The sequence below is a fragment of the Apis laboriosa genome, unplaced genomic scaffold (assembly GCF_014066325.1).
Source record: "Apis laboriosa isolate Shangri-la unplaced genomic scaffold, ASM1406632v1 scaffold30_cov140, whole genome shotgun sequence".
NCBI classification, from domain to species: Eukaryota; Metazoa; Arthropoda; class Insecta; order Hymenoptera; family Apidae; genus Apis; species Apis laboriosa.
The window spans coordinates 2,798,037-2,820,149 of NW_025222776.1; the positions used below are offsets into that span (position 1 = coordinate 2,798,037).

The 22,113-nt window shown below is 20.0% G+C and overlaps 1 protein-coding gene across 1 annotated transcript in view; it reads right to left on the minus strand.

Moving 5' to 3' along the window:
* LOC122714423 (guanine nucleotide-binding protein G(o) subunit alpha) overlaps window positions 1–22,113 on the minus strand; it is a 100,077-nt gene that overhangs the window by 30,634 nt on the left and 47,330 nt on the right. Inside the window, exons 4-5 of the mRNA XM_043935740.1 lie at window positions 18,039–18,180; window positions 790–950 (exon numbers count right to left, since the gene is read on the minus strand). Coding sequence (XP_043791675.1) covers window positions 790–950; window positions 18,039–18,180 — 303 coding nt within the window. The remainder of the gene's footprint in view (window positions 1–789; window positions 951–18,038; window positions 18,181–22,113) is intronic.

Genomic DNA, 22,113 nt, shown 5'->3' on the forward strand with positions numbered 1-22,113 from the left:
TTAATATTCAGAAATTAGGATAGGTTTCGATCGAATCAATGATTAGCTATTTAAAATAAGATATTATTCAAAGAATAAAATCGATATAACAAAAAAAAGAAAAAAAGAAGATTTAATAAAATAAAAAAAAAGAATAATATTCTTAAAATTGTTAAAAAATGAATTTGTATATTTTCGATTGAATACGAATAAATTATTGATTATTTTAAAAATTATTTTAGATATTTGCAAAAGTAAATAATAAACCTAAAATATATTTTTTTGTTTGTCAAATTTTTATCTTAATTGTGTAGTAATCAGATACTTATATAAATAAATTTTCAAAATTTTTTTCCTGTTATTTATTTTTTTTAATTAAACAAACAATTATAAACATATGTTATCATTGTTACTATAATATTTGAAACAATAATGTATTTTCAATCCATTAATATTTTTTTATTATTTTTATTAAAGTAAAATTTATTAATTATTTTAGTTATCAAAGTTTACAAAATAATCATATTTTTCATATAAAATAAATATTATTCGTATTTAAGAGAATATTATAAAAACTTGTTTTTCTTAAAATATCAATAATGAAAGTTATACTATTATTATTTTAAACTATTCATATAATAAATAATATTATAATATTATTTTTATTGGAGCGTTCTAATTTTAATAGATTCTATGTTATCTTTTTTTCTATACATATTTTAAATATTAAAGAATTTATGATAATTTGAAATATTTTTTAAGAAAGAATACATTGATTGAAAAAAAATATATATTAATAAATTTACTTACTATTTTGCCGAATCGTTGAGTTGATACTCGTTGCTCCTGCCAAAACATTGTTGGACTCCGCTATCAGCCCAGAGTCTATTCATTGCAGCCAAAAGTTCCTCACTAAATGGCTCCGTATCTTCCATTCTTTGGATTACATCAAACACCATTTTTGCGTCTGGCTAGAAAATGATTTTCAAATTAATTAATTTTGAATTAATTTATTTTTATTTGAACTAATTTATTATATCAAATTGATATAATGATAAAAAATTTTATTCATTAAGTTATATTCATAACTTTATTTGAATATTTCCTTAAATCAGAGATAATTGAAAAATAGATGGCATGAAAAAAATATGTAAATTGACAATGTAAATTTATTAAAGAAAATTAGTCAAAAATGATCATCTTTTTATTTTGTGGCGACATTATGCATTTATATGTTATATTCAATTTTAAATTATCAAGCATAAATTTGTTCAATATAGAAATAAAATTGTTGATTTTTTTAAAAGTATTATCATTAATAGTTAATTTTTTTCTTATCTATATATTTTTTTTTTCTCATCTATGTCATCAAGCATGATAATAAATTGAATTTCAAAAATTTCTAGTTTCTTAAAGGTATTGTTATTAAATAATAACTAATTTTTTCATGTAATTTTTTTATGTATACTATATCTAAATAGATATTTATTAAAAAATAATGACATAAATTATATAGTATCTTTTATTTAATATTATATTTAATTTATTTATTGATTAACTTTTCCATTTATGTATTAAATTTATAAACATAATAAATGAAATATTTCTTTCATAATTATTTTTTTTTAAATTTTATTTCGATTTTGAATATGCACTTATTGTGTTTGAAAAAATTCTTCTTTTGAATATTTTTCCATACTTTTTTACTTCAAATATGTTATATAAAAAATTCTATCAATGCAAATAAAATATGAAGTATAATAAATTTAATACAGAAAGAAAGTTCAATAAAATCAATTACAAAATGTTTTAATAGCTAAATTATACTTGTTAATATTAATTTAAATACTAATGCTTAAGCAAAAAATGAAGTTTTTTTAAATTTATTTGATAAAAAAGAATTTCCTTTTATGTTATTTTTTCTTTATATTATAGAGATAAATTTAAATAATCAATATATATAAATCATAAAAAATATAATTAGAAAACTGAAATCTTTTAAATGTTTTAAGCGGATTTAAATTTTCTTATAATTATTGCTTAGAAATAAAAAATTCATTAAGTCAATTTATTGAAACGCATTTTAAGCGCTTGTGTAAATAACAGATAAAAAAATCTGCAATAAAAATAACTCTTTTTTGTAAATTAATATTATAAAATTTTATATCGAAAAAGAATAGAATATTTTAAATACTATATTTAAATACAACAGAATATTTTAATAATTGAAGTAACGATTTCTACAATAATAATAAAACAAACAATAAAAATAATAGAATAAATTAGTCATATAGAGTTAATAATAATATTATTATATTCTTAACAACAACAACAACAACAACAACAATAATAATAAAATTTTAATTAAAATAATTCATTTTTTTCGAAATAAAGAAAAACTAAAAAAAAGAAAGAATAATAAATTTTTCTAATCAAAATAATAAAATAAAAAAAATAAAAAAGATAAAATTTTAATAACTATATAACTTAATTAATACGCAAAAGTATTATTTAAATTAGATTGAAACATTAAAATAAATTTGTACATTAGTAATTACACTTTTTTGCCAAATATTTAAACAAATGAATTCTAATTAAACTGCTTGAGATGTAACAAAATAAGAAAATAAAAATTAATAAAATTATATTTATTGATAAAATTTAAGAGATAAATTAATCACTGGCGAATTTCATATATTTATATTTTATTTTTATTTTTTTGAAATCAATATTTTTTTATTTTTTGAATTAAATTTAAGAATAACATAATAGTGCATATATCAATAAGCAATACAAGTTTTTCCAAATATATTTGCATAAAAATTATATCATAAATGCATGTCAATTGATTCTATTAATCAAAAAACTCAATAGATTCTTAAATGTTCTGATTAAATTCAATTTCTGATTAAATGTTCATGATTTTTTGTTTGATTAATTCTATTTGATAAAAAAAATAGCTTTCAAATTGGCATTTAACATAATTTTACAAATATTCAATTAAATTCAAGTTTAGGAAACTGAACTTAGCTATTTAATTATAATTCATATTTTGCTATAATAATATATATACATTCGCTTTGAGCGAACTAATGATGATTGGTTTTAAACGTTTGTTGTTGACTAATGACTGACTGAATTTTATTTCTGATTTCTAACTGTGTTCTGATTTGTATTGTATCTGAATCTAACTCGATTTAATTTGAATTGCTAAATTGTAATTATCTGATCTTAAAAAAGTATTATAAATTTTGATTTTTAAAAGTTAAAAAAAATAATTGCATTGGAAGGCAGTTTGCAAGGATAAACTTTCACAAGATTGCGTCGCAATGCATGGAGATCAGGATTTTTTGCAACTTTATAACTTCTATGATGGTCCGTTGCAAGCATTGCGTATTTGGAGCACAAATGTGGTTTATAAAGTGATTATCATTGTTATATTTTGTTATTGATATTTAGAAAATGTATATTCATTCATAAATTATTACTAAAACCTAAACTGTTGAAAATAAAATTCAAACTGTTTAATTGCTTCATAAATCAGTCCTAGTTTTTAGTTTTATCCTTAATAAAAAATAATTATTTTATAGATGGATGCATAAAAATCATATGAGTAACATATATTTCTTTAAATGAAATTATATAGTCTTTAATATTGTGCAATTCGTTATTTCTTAGTAAAATGTACATTAAACATTTCTTAATTGGTAAATTGTAAAATTAATAAATTGATATTATTTGAATATAAGTTGAATTAAATAACTTAGTTGAATTGTCTATAAATATAGCTTAAGGAATAATATAGAAGAAAATTAAATTATTAAAAATTATTTAAAATTTTATTATTTATCTTTATTAAAAAAGAAACATTTTAAAATCATGCTTAAATAAATAAAAGAAATTTATACTTAATTTTTTTATGGAAAAATATTAAATATTAATATGAGAATTTGATGTTTTTTCAAAATAATTTCAATTATATCGATGTAACATTAAAAATTAAAGAAAAAACAATTATAAATTAACAATTAAACTATATATAAATAAATTTTAATTGTACTATTTATTACAGAAAAAATATTTTAAATAAAATTTATTCTGTTTCGAAAATGAAGTTCAGAGTATTTATTATGATTAATTTCTTTGAATATAAACTCATAAAAAAATATATAAAGATCATCTTTTTAATGAAATCATAATATTTTAAATTATTAATCAATGTTACTCTAAATAAGAAAAAAATATTATATTATACTGTTATATAGATCATATAGTGAAAAATAATTACATATTTTAATTTCATAAAATTTATTAAAGATATGAAAAAATCTAAAAACCATACTTTTTTGTCCTTTTTTTTTTTAGTTTATAAAGAGATTTTGCAAAATTAAAATATATTTAAAATTAATAATTTTTTCTTAAATGATTTAATAATTTTTTTATATAGAATAACAATTTATACTATTAATTTATTATGAAATACATGATTATAAAATTAAAAAAATAATTTTGACTTTTATATATTTTATGTTCATTTAAAAAAATTAATAGACTATGTCTCTTTCTATACTATGCAACCATAAAACTTTTGTTTGAAACATTTTTATAACAAATAATTTATAAGTTATTTAAAATAGTTAGATTATATGATTTAACCAATAATTTTATTTTAAAAAATCATTCACATTCAAATTCGATAATTCACCTTCGCAGAAATTAATAATATCAAAATATTACTTCGAAATATTATAAACTTTATTTGAAATATTTTTTTTATAATGTGGAAAATGATTAAATTTATATGTAAAATAGGTTACTTTATATATTTAATATATTCTTCTTTAATTTAATTAATTTATATAAATAATATAAAATAAATATTAAATAAAATAAAATAAATATTAAAAATATTTAAATAAATAAAATTATTTATGATTAATAATATTTTTCATTTATAAATAAAAAAAAATATTGCAAATATTGATTATAAATTTTTTTAATTTCAGTTTATTGCATTAACAATTTGTACATGTTATTAACAATTAGACCAAAACTATAATTTATTACATTACTTATATATATACATATATATATATTAGGTATGTTTTAAATAATATAAAAAATTTTAAACTGATTCTTTATTTTTCAAAGTATTTTTCAAGATGAATCTTATATTGTCTTATATTTATGAATCTTATATTTATGATCGTGAATTTTATTTTTTACAATGAATGATAATGTACTCCATTCTTAATTACACTTTATATAATTTTAAAATTTAGAGATATTGATTGAATAAGTAACTGAGATAGCGAGATCTCATTCGTGTGACCTAATCATAATAATAATTCTTGAAATTACGACTTAATCTTGCCTTTATAGATTAATTTATAGATTTTCTTGAAAAATCGTGATTAAAATAAAGCCATTTATTTTTTATTTTAATTTTCTTTAATTTTCTCTTTTGAATGAAGTAATATAACTAGAAGCAAATATTATAAGGATTTGGAAATAAAATATTGGTTACTTTTTTAATTGTTTTAATTGCTTTTTGCAATCTCTATAATATCAACATGAAATTATTATAACAATTATGTATCCAAAGTCGTTTATTCTTCGTTTTAAATCTTTTGTGTGTGTGTGTGTGTGTGTGTGTGTGTTTACATGATTTGTAAATGTTTTTTTTAATTCAGGATACAATTTTGAATATAGTTGAATCAATTTTCTTTTAAGTTTACTTATATGATATGATATTGATTTCAATTTGGATTGAATAAATCACGGAGGAATGCTATATATTGATTTGATCGTGAATTGGATATTCATATCGTTTTTGTTTAATAATTACTTTGTAATAAAAGAGAAGGGGAGTTTTTTTTTTTTTGAATAGAAGTTTGGAGTTCAGAAATACACAATTAAGTAATAAATACTTATGTGATATTTTATATTGATAGATATTTACAAATAATTATTACTAATTAATATAATTATTATAGTTTATATAATGATAAATCTATTGCACTAAAGCGGTCAATTTTTAAAGTTTGCAATACAAAAATGTTCATTCGTATTTAATAAATTAAATTTGTATTTGTTACTTACTCGATGATGAATTCTCAAATATTGGTTTTGTATAGTTTTCAGAGAATTATAATATTAAAATCGTCAAGGATAATAATATGAAGTTAATTATATTAGAATTAATTTAAATACTTGATTAATTAATGAAATTCTTTCTATTTCATCTAATTATTTCTCACGTATACGATGTGTAAAGTGTTAATATATTTATAAGATCATCATCGATTAGAAGTCAAAACAAATGCAAAAAATTGGTATATAAAAATATCAATTAATATCGATGTTTATTTATAAAATTATAAACAATTGAAGTTAAACAAAATGGAAATAAAATCTCCATTAAATTCTGATTCCACTCTATTTAATTAAATGAAATTATTTATAATTTAATAAATAAATAATTTCGATACTTATATACATATTAATTTTTGTTTGTTTTTTACTTCTAAAATCGATTCTTCAAAGATATCACAAGAATAAGATTCTATATATTTCGTATATAATTTTATAGATTTTATTTTTTTAGTAATAATATATAATTTCAAAATTGAATGCGATTATTATTTCTTAAATGTAGATATTATCTTTAATGAAGATGGTTCTTCCACTTACATAGATGATGCTACAATTTTTGAAGAAGATTTCGTAGTTTTTTATTTTAGCTAAATTATGATTTTTAAAGTTTGTTTTTTCCTGTAAGCACATTTAATGAGAATTCGTAAATTGCAAATATTCAAATTGACTAAAAATCATTGAAATTCTATTGGATAATTTGAAATAATATTCATTGTTCATAAGAAGTTGTATTTTGGGAAATAATCTACATATATTTATATATATATATTATATGTATGTAAAAATGTATGCAATTGCTATTTATTTATTTTTTCTAATATATTATAGCATATAAAACATATAATGAGATATATACATTATATGAATTAATATGAATTAATAACATCACATTTAATATCTACCTATAGAAAATTTGAATATTTCGGATTCGCGAAATGCTAAAAATAAAATATGAAATAATCTTTGATCAATTAAAATTACAATAACTGAAGTTAAAATAATATATAATTATAATTTACAGTTATAGTTAATATTTTGGAAATAGCTATCACAATATATAATATCGAAAGATTTTTATTAATATTTCAAAAATTAATATATACTATTTACAAATTTTATATTTACAATTATATCTTCCTATTCAATTTTGATTCGAAATATAATGATTGAATCATATTATATTATATTACAGTCATATTTTGATTTTGAGAAAGAATTAATATTGAAAATATTTATTTTGTTAAAAAAATTTTATTAGCATATAGTCATAATATCATAGAAGAAATGTTGAATAGGATAATTCTTTGTGATAAGTTGAGTAAAAATCTGATATTGATGAATATAGTTCTGTAATTAATTACAAATTTTTTTGTTATAATTTTATTCTATATATATAATATATATAGAATATATAAAATAATTATAGTTATATATAATATATATATATAATATATATTATATATATTTATATATATTATATATATTATATATATTATATATATTATATATATATATATAGTTATATATAATATATATATATAGTTATATAGTATATATAAAATAATTATAGTTACAGTTATAGATTTTATCATTAAATATGCGAGAAATGAATATAGCGTTTTTTCGATAATCTTTATTATAGTTTGTATATGTATCCTTCACTGCTACGCCATTTATAATTTTTTATAAAGAAATGTAATGTATTATTTATTCATACATAGATTCATCATAAAAATTATAGTTCATATATAAAAATTATAGCTTATACATAAAAATTAATGGATAATTAAAGAATTATTGTATAATTAAAGAATTAAATGAATTTCGATAGGATATTGATTCTATGTTAGATTTTCTTATTTAGAAATTTCCGCTATCATATATACTATAATTTGATTTATTAATGGGATAGGATGTCAGCATGCATCAACACAATATAATAGAAATTTTATTATATACAGAAAACACTCGCGAACAATAATAAAAATATCAAGTTAATTTAACTGCCTGAAAGATATGTATTGAACTATATTTTTATAGTCACGGATAGAATAAATAACATTCTAATTTTTATTATTTATATTTTTTCAAACTAATGCAATCTAAATTTTAATTGTATATCTTTTTGTTTGATAATATAAAAGAAGTCAACTAACATTTTTTTTCTTTGTATAAATTATTTCTGTAGAAAATAAATTGAATAAAACAATAAAATATAAAAAAGTAGATGAAAGATTTTTTTGTTTCAAAATGAAAAGATTTCTTATTCCTTGGATTCTTATATTTTTATGTACAAAATCTGAATCTAGTTGTAAAAATTATCAATCACATTAGATTTAAAAGATAAATAAATACAAAATATTAATTTTTGTTATGTTGAGGAAATTAATAATTTTTAATTTTTTTTTAAATTTGATTTATTATCATAAGATTTGAAGTTAATTAGATAATGTGAATATTCTATAATTTTATCTCCGATAGAATTAGAATTTTAGAATTTTTTATTTTCTATATTAGAATTTTTTTATTCTTTTTTAAAATTAATTATAATAATCAAAATGTATATTTTTTTACAGAAAGACGCAATTAAGAATTATGTCAAAAATTAACAAATTATGATTTTTGTTAAAAATATTCATATATATTTATTATGTATTATATATTATATTATATATTATATATATATCATACTAATATTCGATATTAAAAATAACGCACAATAGAATTAAATTTAATTTTATTTAAAAATTTGAATTTTTTTATAAATATTTAAAAAAATAATAAGTAGATTAGAATAAGTAAAATAATAATATCTTCGAATTGTTGAGAATTACAAAAAAGATATTGAAAAAATAAATCAAAAATGCCTCAAAATTTTTTTTTAATTAAAAATTTTTTAATTAAATTGTTTAATTAAAAAAATTTTTTAATTAAAACATGGTTTTCGAAAAAATCAAATTAGAAAACATACAAATATAAATTTAGCTAATTTTTGTTGAAAGATTTAAATAATTTCTATGAGTTAATAAATAGATGGAGTTATTTTATGTAAAAAAATAAGTAAAGAAATGTATTAAATAAATTTTTTATCAAAATTCATTTTCGAAAAAACTAAAAAATTAAATTGAAAAATATATTTAAAAATTCATTAGGAATAAAAAAATTCATAAAGAAAAATTTTTTTAATGAAAATTTATATGTATATATGTAATGTGCATAATAAATACGCATGGAATATTACATGGAATAATTTTTTTGATATAAAATCTCTTTGAAAAAATGAAATTTCATTTTGCAATATTTTTTATAATAAAATGATAGTACATTGAACATTGATATTGAACATTGTAGAATAAAATTTTTTTTTATCTTATATTATCTTATATAAAAATACATTTTTAAAAAATGAAAAGAAAATATTAGAAATTTAAAAATTATTTTTTTTTTCATAATAATATTTTGCTAAAAAAAAATTATTTCATATTTAAAATATTTGGTTTGATAATCTAGAAAAGAAATAATTCTTCATAAATATCACATAAAAATAAATAAAAAATATGGAATAAAATTTTTTATTTGTAATTCAAAATTATTTCAAAAAATTAAGTTTGAAAATTTTTCAAATACAGATAAATTTGGCTCGTATTAATTATCTTTTTCCTAATAACTTTCTTTACTAGATATAAATAAATAATCAACAAAAGATATTCTATATATGAAAAAAAGGTAAAAAATAGAAAGAAATTTTGTCATTTAAAACTTTTTTTTGATAATTTTAATTATATTTTTGATAATTTAATTAATTTGATAATTTTTTATCAAAATTAAATTTAAAAATAAAAATAAAATTAAGAATAAATATTTATTTTTATTATTTTTTTATTTATTGATTCTATAATTTAAATTTTCTTGAAATTCTTGAAAAATAAGAATTTAAAGAAATAACTCTATTATTCTATATATATAAATAATATATTTTTTATTTATCTTTATATATGTAATACAATATATGTGTATAATAGTAATAATCTTTTAATTATAATTCATTCATCAAAACCAAAATTAGCCAAAATTTATTTCATAAAAAATGTTTAGTTTCGATTTTCTCGATAACTTTCTTTTTGCTGATCAGAAATTTTGTATAACTTATTAAGATTTATATACTTACCAAGTTTCATTAAAATCATTTTTATTTTATTATCATTTTAATTTTTGTCAGTTTTGATAGATTGTATATAGATTGTATATTAAAAATTTCACAAATTTGAATTTATGTAATTTACTAATACATGTTAAAAAATTAATTCAAATTTAAAATTTAAATTTTAAATTTTAATTATTAGAATTAAATTTTAATATTCTAATAAATGTTAGAAAAAAATATATTTAACATTTACAGTTTAATATATTTAATTTAATAATATTAATAAAAATTAATCTTTAATTTTATTTATCCATGATACTAATAAAAATAAATAGTTAAAAATCGTTATAATTTTTTCATCATTAATTTTCTGTTTTAAACACAAAAAAATTTAGGCACAAATATTAAGATAAAATTATTGAAAAAAATATATAATGTTAATTAAAAAAATAAATAATGTTAAAGTCGAAAATGATAAACGACTTTGAATATTGCACAAATGGGGTCTAAACTGATGTTACGAAAGATCACCTATTACCAAAAAGGTTTATTTATTATAGGATTATATATTCGTTCATATTATGAGCTCTCGATGAACGAATGGTAATACTTTGACTCTTTGAAGTTAACTGTAATGATTCTAATATTTTGATATATACTGTATCGTCGTCGAATTCTATCTGCCCTAGTTTCTATTTCTATATTAATTAATAACTCTATTATATAATTAATAACTCTATTGTAAGATTATCGCAAGCCTTGGTTTTTTCTCCAATCCTTGCTTTTCCTGAAAAATGCATACAGAGAGAGGATTGGAGGGACCAATAGTCGCGCTGGAGAGCGACCTCGAAGGATGGGCCTTCGCGAAGTTGCATCGCAAAGCGTGGGGATCAAAGCTTCGTGTTTGTTCCCACGGTAATCCATTGCATAGCGTGCAAATGTGACTCGTGAAGTAGCTGTGATATCTTTGTTTAAATTAGAGATCTAGAAAACGTTAGGAAAACCATGCCTGCACATAAATTATTGTCAAGTCATTGATGGTATTCGAACTGTTGAGTAAAGTAAAGGCTACTCGATCACTTTACAAGTCCTGTTCTTAACATCCGTCTTGAAATCGCTAACGATTTCAATTCTAAATACACGCTAATACTTTAATTCTGCAAAATATCTCTATAACGCTCATTTCTTCTTATCATCCAAATGGGGCAAAGTATCCTAATCCATTTCTCGTTGATCGTTGCTTGGATCCGAGGATGATTCATTGTCATCATGTATAGGCAGGATGCACAGCTTCGCCATTGGCCGTTTGATAATGCCACTAGCAGTTTTTTTTAGCGGGAGAAGGTTTTCCTCTTTCTGTATATTGTATTAAGTGGTTCTTTCGCAGAGTGCCTATCAACTTATGTTGATAACATAACTAACATTTGTTTCTCTGCTGAAATTGCTGTAAATATTATTTGCTTCAGTGCAAAAACTGGAACATGCTAAATTAACTGATATTGGCTGAGGCGATTCATCTGATTATTCTTTCATAATCTCGCAAATCGTTCTTCGGTATTGCGGTCAACGCATCGCCGATCAGAAAATGACCATACATGAAATCAACAGGTTCAGATAATCTGGATCAAATGACAAAAGAGTGATAAGTCGGAAGTTCAGACAGGATTCAGTGTATAGTGTGTGCGCAGAGTGTTTTCGAATGTCAATTTCTGTTCACGAATGACACGCCGCAAATGATGGCTTTCACTGCATTTTCCCATAACCCACCGAAATATGGCGTATGCAAAGGATTCAGGTGCAATTCTATACTGTATCTTTCTAATGCACCTGATACTTTTGTGTTATGTTCCTTATTCTTCAAAAGCACGCCTAATTCGTAAAGCTCATCGCGCGCCTATGAAATTTGTTGTCTAAAAATATTGTCCTGCATAATCCTCTGCGAGCTATGAATCTATGCAACCAATTCAAAAAGGTCTTAATAGAGAGGTACGTGGTTAATTCTAGATGTATGGTCCTCGTGACGAAGCATACGAAAATGTATAAATAAGATTTTACTATAATCTTACTACGAATTCTTTCACGTGTTGGAAACGGACCCGCATAGTCAAGACTGCAAGTAGAAAACGGCCGGACCAGCGTTAGCCGACCCATTATGTATTCTAAGGATCCTGGTCTTGTCTTAAAACATCTTATGGATTTTCACACGATTTTCCTTATTAAGGACTTGGGCCAATATCGCTCTCAACATGACGCTATTGTTGGTATCTCGCATATAATAATCTAATATGCTCGTTCCTTATTATGACTTCTGTAAATGTGCTTAGAGGATAATACTACAGGATGTCTTTTCCGGAAATGCATTTCGCAATCTGTCATCTACTCTTATAATTTCATATTTGTCTAAAAATACGCATAATGAAAATAAATTAGATTAGACTTTGGCAGTGGCTTGCCTGACTAATTTTCTCTTAAGCAGATATAATTATTTTTCCGTCTGTTACGTGAAATTAATTGAAATATGTTGTTTTGAAACGATATGTTGACTATGTAACGCCCATCTGTTGTCTATTGTATTTTCTGAGAAGTGGATTTCACAATAATTTTCTCCTTGCATAAATTTCGTGGATACCTCCTGGATCCCCAAAATTTAATTGTTTATCTAAATCACTATTTCTAACTAAATAACACCTAACACATATAAGTTTCTGTTGGTTACGCCAAGTGAAAGTGCCTCTGAGCATCCAATTGAGTTGAGTCTTTTGTCACAACAGGCCTGGTACTGGCCTACATATAACAATGCTTAAAATAAACACATCTATTTTCTTGTACTGATTGAATCGAAGATCGACTAATGCACAGTTAATGTGTAGCAATATTTCTAAATTTTCCTAGTGAGAAATTTGGCAAATCTATAGTAATTTTATATATGACCAGACAAGAGATACTGATACTAAAACGTTATATCCAGAAAAAATGTTAACAACTGTTTCTCCTGATATCGAATTAACTAAATCTCTGATATCCGAAATGTTCAATTTCATTCGTTTGCATTTTGTTCCTAGCCTCATTCATAGAATTCATAAAAATCTTTGAATGTAGGATTGCGCTCACTCTCGTCATTTACTTAACGTTATTGAATCTAATTTTCTTGCAAAAATTATTAAAATCATGTCATCCGGCAATGTCATCATGGTATTCATCTAATTTCTTCAACGCGCGAGAATGATTTTTTGCATCATCAATAAATTCTCTTAAAGCATTGGAAGATCTGATTTTGATCGATATCAAGCCTAGAAATGCATCCGAATAATAAATAGGAAGATTCGCGATTTTCTCATATCGGGTAAACTCTTCCAAACTACTCTGCTTTGAATACACTTAAAAACTGGATCGTGCGAGCAGCTCTGTTCTTTAATGATGCCCAAATGAAATCTTTGCAAATCCGATAAAGATTCATTATTCTGAATTAGTGAAACAAACGTATCTCTGAAACTAATCCAATCCTCAAAGGAACCATCAAAAATTGGTAAGTTTATTTGGGGCAAAATTGCCAGAGACTGCTGCTGGAAGAGAGGAGTGTTCGATTCTAATGAAAGGACATTTTTTTCTTTTTTTGCATACGTGTGTCTTCTATAAAATCTTTTACTGTGGATATTATATTGAAATATGCATTTTCAAACTCGACTTTATAAGGCCTTGATTGAACGACGTTCGTTGATTAATGACTTTAATTGAGTTTTCATCTCTGCTAACGTAAGGACAAAAATTTGCTTTACCGGGATATTAAATGGGATATTAGATTGACGACTCTGAAATTGATAGCAGTTAGAATGCTGGCTGCTTTGGACCTGTTTAATGCCAGATACTGCTGGATCGGGAACTCGATACAACTTCCCGCTCTGATGATTGCGTTGACCTTCCTTTCAGGCCGGATCAGGAATGTACTGACAGTTCTTTGATACTGAGATGAATCTTTTCTTGATAACAAGGATTCTTGAGTACTGTTCACCACTATTCACTGACTAAATCGAGCTCACTTTAAATATTCACTCTTTGACTATCTGGCTGTATCTGGCTCGAAGAACAAATGTTAAAGTCAAAAATGATGAACGAGTTTGAATATTGTACAAATGGGATGCTTAAACTGATATTATGAAGGACCTATCTACTATCATAGGATTGTATTCGTTTATATTATGAGCTTTCGAATGGTGGTACTTTGACTCTTTGAGGTTAACTGTAATGATTCTAATTGTATTTTATATATATACTGTATCATCATCGAATTCTATCTGCCTTAGTTTCTATTTCTATATCAACTCTATTGCAAGACTATCGTGAGCCTTGGTTTTTCTCCAATTCTTGCTTTTCCTGAAAAATACATACAGAGAGAAGATACAGGGACCAATGATCGCGCTGGAGGGCGGGGAAGGATGGGCTCTTGCGAAGTCACGTCGCAAAGTGTAAGGATCAAAAGGGATTTTCGTGCTTGTTCCCACGGTGATCTATTGCATAGCATGCAAATATGACTCGTAAAGTGGCTGTAATATCTTTGTTTAAATTAGAGATCTAGAAAACGTTAGGAAAATCATGCCTGCACATAAATTATTGTTAGGCTATTGATGATATTCGAACTGTTGAAAATAAAGGCTAAGTTACTCGATCGCTTCACAAGTCTTGTTCTTAATAAATAATGTTCTCTTAATTATTTTATGCCGAAGATTTGTTTAATTTATAATAAAGAAAAATAAATCGTTTGTAAAATATAACTTTCAATACGAATAATTACAAGTGGATGTATTAAATTAAATCTTATGATAAAAAAAATCATAAATCAGTTTTAGTAAAAAAATAACAATTTGTTATTGATAAACAAGGAAAAGAAAAAGAAGATTATAACAATTGGAAGTTTAGAAAATCATATAAGGGTATCTTAAATACATAAACTTATTAAAACATATTCTACTTATATCAAAATTGAAAATAAAATCGTAAAAGTAAAATATCATTTCATTAAACAAGTTAATTTATTTAAAATTTAATTTAAGTTTTAATAAAATTAATTATTTAATTTGATTGATACAACAACGAAAATTAATAAAATGTATCAACTGAATGTGTAATCAGAAAAAGTATATAAAGTTTTAAGCAACAAAGTTAATTTGAAGGATAATTTTTGATATAAGAATTAAAAAGAAAGATAAAAAGATCAATGTGCATTCAGATTTGTGTGAATCAATGGAAATTTGCTCAATCAAAAAAGATATTATTTTACATTCATGTACGATATATTATAGTATATTTTTGAAAAAAAAATCTGAAGTTAAAAATTGGTTCAAGATGTATAAAAATATGACAAAAAATAAACAGAATAGAAAATGAAAAACTATTAGATTTGATAATAAAAAAATTTTAAAAATTCTGAAAAATTTCTAAAATTTTTTAAATAAATAAATATTTATATAGTTTATATATTATATATAGTTTATATTTTTTTTATTTTTTTATTTATATTTTATATTTTTATGTAGTTTATATGCTAGTAGAATGATATTTTATATTTTTATCTAATTTATATGCTAGTAGAATGATGAAAAAAAAAATAGATTTATTATAGAAAGAATCAGAAATACACTATTGAGTATACTTCTGATTATATTTTGCCTAAAATATTTTAGACAGAAACTATTGCCATAAGTTTATATTTTAAGTAAATTTTTTATCAACATTTTATCAAAATTTGACTTTAGAAAAAGATTCTTTTTCTAAAATCAGATTTAAGTCATTTGAAAATATTTGATTATATAACTATAGCACATATAATAAAATAAAAATTGAGATAAGAAATTGAAAAAATTAATATTTATTGAATACATTAAAAATAAAAAAAATAGATTAATAAATCTAACATAATAAAATTAATTATCAAATTATTTATAATAGAAATTCTATTTATAATAAAAATGTTATTTCTCTAAAAAAAATTTATTTCAATCTGAAAGCAATAAAAGTGAAATTAATTATATGCTATGCACAAATGAAAAATGGATAAATAAAACTATGGATAAATAGAAAAAAGAAATGAAAGAAATCAAAATAGAACATAACAAATGAATATAGAAGAAAATGAAAATATATAATGAAAAGAAGTAAGGATAATGTAGAATATGAATTAATTAATACAAAAGTTTAATAAGTTTATGCATGATTTTATATATATATATATATTATAATGATGAATATGAAAAATTTGATAAAAAGCTATTCAATCAGAAAAAAATGGATAAATGCAATGAAAGTAGAAATAAATTTGTCAATTTACCAAATAAAAGAAGTTCAATTGATTTAAAATGAATATTCAAAATGAGTATAAAAAAAAGAAAACAAGATAATTCAATATAAAATAACAAATAATAATAGGAACAAATTGTTTTTATATAATAAAAACTACTAGCTATAATATAATATATCTGTTTCAATAGAACATAAAAAAAGAGCAGAATAAGAAAAAAAAAAGATTAAGAAATATTAGGTTTGAGAAGGTAGATCAATCGATTCAAAGCAACCCATCATACTTTTCAAAACATGAGCTTGTTAAAATAACGCGATGCTGCACGATAAATAAATATGTCGAAGAAAATGTTTCGAAGAAAAAAACCGCCACGAGATGCGCATTGATCGTTTAAGTGTAAATTATCGAAATATCGATAATTTTTGACTTTCCTTCAAACCAACAGACTTTATTACTTACTTGTATCTTATTTAGAAGATTATTTAGAAGATTTTCATTTAATTCTTTTATGAAATTTTATGTACCTATTTAAAATTTTGTAGATTTTTTTCTTAAATTTATTTAAAATTATATAAACAAATTATTTTTTTCTTTTATACGTAGAATATTGAATAATATTTAATTATGAATTAATGAAATTACTGAATTTTTTAATGATAAAAATTCGAATATGAATAATATATTGAATACATATAAATATAAAAATAGATAAAATAAAATGTAAAAAGATCTAAATAAAATATTTATTATAATATTTAAAAAATAATATAAACTTTTATTTAGATTTCATTTCTTTCATTCATAAAAATATAAATTTGTATCTAAATAGTCATAATCTAATAATAACCAAATAATATATAAAGAAAATAATGAATATATTATATTGTTTGTATTGTGAAAATTCTTATTTTCTTATATATCACCTTATATATAAATATATATCTTATATATCTTTATGTATATATCGGATAATATGAAGTTTAATTAGAGATTAAAATTTTTCATTTTATCAGGGCTTTTTTTTATGTTATAATTGGATTTTTTATGTAGCAAAATCATACTATATATTTTATATAATTCTTTTCTTTTCTATCTTTTGATATTCAAATCATTTTCAGATTATTTAATTTATCAAAAAACTTACGGTATAAATTTTGTTAAATATTATACTTATTACATTTCGTTTATTTCTATTAATTGTTTATTAATTTTTATTAATTAATTATGAATTTCAATAATTTATTGCAATAAGTATTTATATAAATAATTTTAATATGGAATGGACAATATTTTAAAATTATTAAAAATATAATCATCGAGTATCACAAATCTAAGAAATTAAGATTATTTCAATAACGAAATAAAGAAAAAAATAAGATTTTTCAGAACGATATTATGGATTCCATTAAATTAATATTTATTATAAAGAAAAATCTGTTTTTCAATGGAAGTGTTATTTCAACTTACCTCTCGCTCATTGGTCGAAAAGTTGATGTCCAAATTTGGCATCGCTCTGAGAATAGCGACTAAAGATTGTATCGTGTTGCTATACACTACGGGCCTATACTGCTTAAAGTCCTCAGGTGTAAATCCGCTTTCATGAATAATTCTGAGAAAATAAATAATGTATATTTTATTGAGTTATTTTAATATAAAAAATCAATATGAATAAGAAAAATTTATTGTTTAAATAATTTTTTTAATAAGATGAAAATTTATATATATTAATATTTTGATTTTTAATGAAATATGAATAATTTCTTATAAAAATATTAAGTATCTTCGTTCATCCTCTAAAAAAGAATTAAGTAGCTTCGTTCATATTCTGAAATATGAAAAATATTGAAAAATATTAAAATGTATAAATAAGTAAACATGTATAACTATATGATTTTATATATAAATTTTTTTTATATATTATAATTTATATATTATATTTTTTTAAATATATTTCAAAAACAGACTTTTTTATATCTTTTTTGTATTATGTATCATTTTGAATTTTTTATATTAAAATTTTATTACATAAAATATAATTTTATATAAATTAATAGATATTAATTATTTGTATTTCATTCAAATTTTTTATTAGAGTTATGATATTTTGAAATCTATCTTTTCTTATTAGAATAAAATATTATAAATAAAATATTAATTTAGATTTATGATATATATTTTTATATTAGATTTATATATTAGATTTATGATATATATTTAAATCTGAATTATATTCTATATTTTTTAAATTAACAAAATATAATTTTTTTATAGAATAGAGATATTTTTTGATGTTATACTAGTAAGTTATTTACAAATAAATATTCCAAAAATATTCTCTTTATAAATAAATATATTTATGAACAATTTGAATAAGTAATTCATAATCAAGAATTCAAATATATGTTACTGTATAATTTATTTTTAAATATAAAAATTACGATTTTGAATCAATCAGTTTTATTATCAATTATTATTCTTAATATTAATATTTATCACTTTTTATTCAGGGCAGGATTTATTCACAGGATTTATTAATTTATATACATTAATTTTAATTTATATTTAATTTAAAATCTATACATATTTTGTAAATATTATTTAAAGGAAATTTGTATTAAAGTGTATTTTAAACTATATATTTATTTTTATAATTAATTCTAAAATTTCAATAGCTATTTGTATTCGATACAATAATATTAAAGCGATATTTTTCAATGGATATTTGTTATAAAATACATACACTTTTATGAATTATCAAAATTATAAATTTATTTTCCTTTTAATTTTCATATTTTTTTCAAAAATATGATTATCACATCTTTTGATATGGAAAATGATGTTCAATATTTCAATTCATCAGTGCCATATCTCATTCATCTCTTTTGTAAATGATCACTTTTATCTCAATTGTAATTCTTGATTCAATTCAATTTTTGTCTATATATTTTTTATAATTACTAAATTTATATATATGTATATATTTATTCATTTAAATATATATTTAAAAATTGATGATAATAAATTAATAATATGTATAAGTTTTAAAATTTATATATCAATTTTAAAAATTAAAACATAAAATATACTTATATGTTTTTATAATTTTTATTAGGATAGATAATAAAATTGGGATAAGTTAGACAGAATTTTCAAATTTTATAATTCGATTTTTTATTGCTGATATAAAGAAAAAAAAAGAATGAAAAAACTAAGCAATAAATTTAAAATTATACGTAGTAAATGTGTAATAATAGAAATATATTATAATGTTAATGTAAAAAGTTACAACTTTTTTTTTTAATTTTTTCTACGTGAAAATTTCTTTAATATATATCTTCATGAGATTATTTTTTATTAAAATAAAATTTTTTATTAAAATTTGTATTATATTTATTTATTAATAATTAAATTCTATTTTGTTAGTTATTTAAAAAAAATATAATATTAAAATTAAATAAAATCAAGATATTAAAAAAAAAGAATATATTAGAAAGATATACAGTTTTTACAGTGCTTAGCAACATTTAAAATATCAAAAACATTGTTAAAGAAAATATATTTTTAAATATATTAATTATAATATATATTTTGTTTTTACAATACATAAGAAATGATATGTTTATGATGATAAGATTAAATGAGTAATGAAAGAAACTGTTATTGAAACTATATTAATAAATATATATTAAAAATATGTCGTATTGATCTAAATTTTAATTAAAAAAAATTTCACTAATTTTTTAACAAATTTTCAAATGAAAAGAAATGAAATGAAAAGAATGAAAATTAATTATATTTAATTTTTGTTTATAATAAAAATTAATTTTATTTAAAATAAGAACTAAAAATATATCATATATATTCATTGTGATAAGAAAATAATGAGATTAATAAAAATACAAAATAATTATATATAAAATTATTTCTTCAAATTTCTAAATTTTTTATAATTGTAAAAAAAAAAGTGTAAAAATCATTTTGCTAAAATTGTTTTTAAGACTATCTTGTCATATTTTATTGAATATTAAGATTGAAATTGTTTTATCTTTCAATTTCAATTTTGTGATTAAAAAAAGTTTGGTATTAAATTAGTATGGTATTTTTTGGTATTATATTAAGAAAGTAAGAATACAGAATTGTTTTTTTAACTGAAAATCGTTACCGTTATCATTGGCAAGTAAGCCACACAAACAAGATAATTTTTTTATGACAATGTATCTGCACACATCAATAAGAATGTTTTATAAAAATAATAAAAAAAAAATTTTGTTTATATTTGATCACCTTTTTTATTTTTTTAATTTAACATCAGTAAACTTTTTTTAATTTCATATTTAAAATTGAAACTAAAAATTAAAAAATTTCAAACTGAAATTGATATTCAATAATAGATAATTAATACCTATTAATAGATAATTTATCAATATTTAAATTCTTTTAAATATTTAAATGATTAATATAAATGATATATGTATGAATTCTTTAAAAATTATTTTGAAGGAAAAAATAAAACATTTTGAAATCTAATTTATTGTTATTTTATTAGTTTTTATTAGTTTTTATTAGTTTTATTAGTTTCATTTTCTTACTGCATTATGTATGTACACATTTTTTTAAATAAAATTTCAAAAATTTTATCAATTATATCAAATTAGTATTTGAATTAAAATAATAATTAACTATTCAATAATTAATTATTTTTTAGTGATGTACATAAATATAAAAATATATGGTATAAAAATAAAAAATGATTGTATTTTCAAAAATTAAAATATCAAAATAAAAATAAAAAAAGCAAGGATAATTAAAATAATCATATATACTATTTTGATAATAACTATAAACAATAAAATGAATAGCAAAAGTTACTAAAAAATATTTTAACATGATACATATATATATATATATATATATATATATATATATATATATATATGTATGTATGTATTATATATAAATATTTAAATAGAAAAAATAATATTTTTATTTGTAATGTGATATTATTTGGTGAAATAAATTCAGTGATTAAAATATATACGGGTTTAAATTTAGTTCAATAAAAAGGAAAAAGTATATATTAAAAGTATAAATTAACTCAATATAATTATCAACTAGAAAAATCTTATTATGTTATTTCAAAATTATATTGTAAAATGAAAATGAATATTTTTGCTATATAAAAAACAGTTTTATTATTAAGAATATTTAAAATATATTTGTAAAAGATATATTTTATACTTGTATAATATGTAATATATGTAAAATATATGTATAAAATATATGCAACACATATCTAAAAGCTAATAATTTCATTTACTAACAATTTGTTAAATAAGTCTTAATTATTATTTTTATATATATATTCTCATATATAAATATGATGTACGAATAACAATATTCAAATAAGACATAATACCAAACTTTAGCAAATACTATAAAAAAAAACTATCAATAGAATAGAAATTAAATTCAATTTGTTAAAAAATAATAGGACTTATAATAATATTACTTATAATATATACCAGTTTTATTTCCTTTTTAT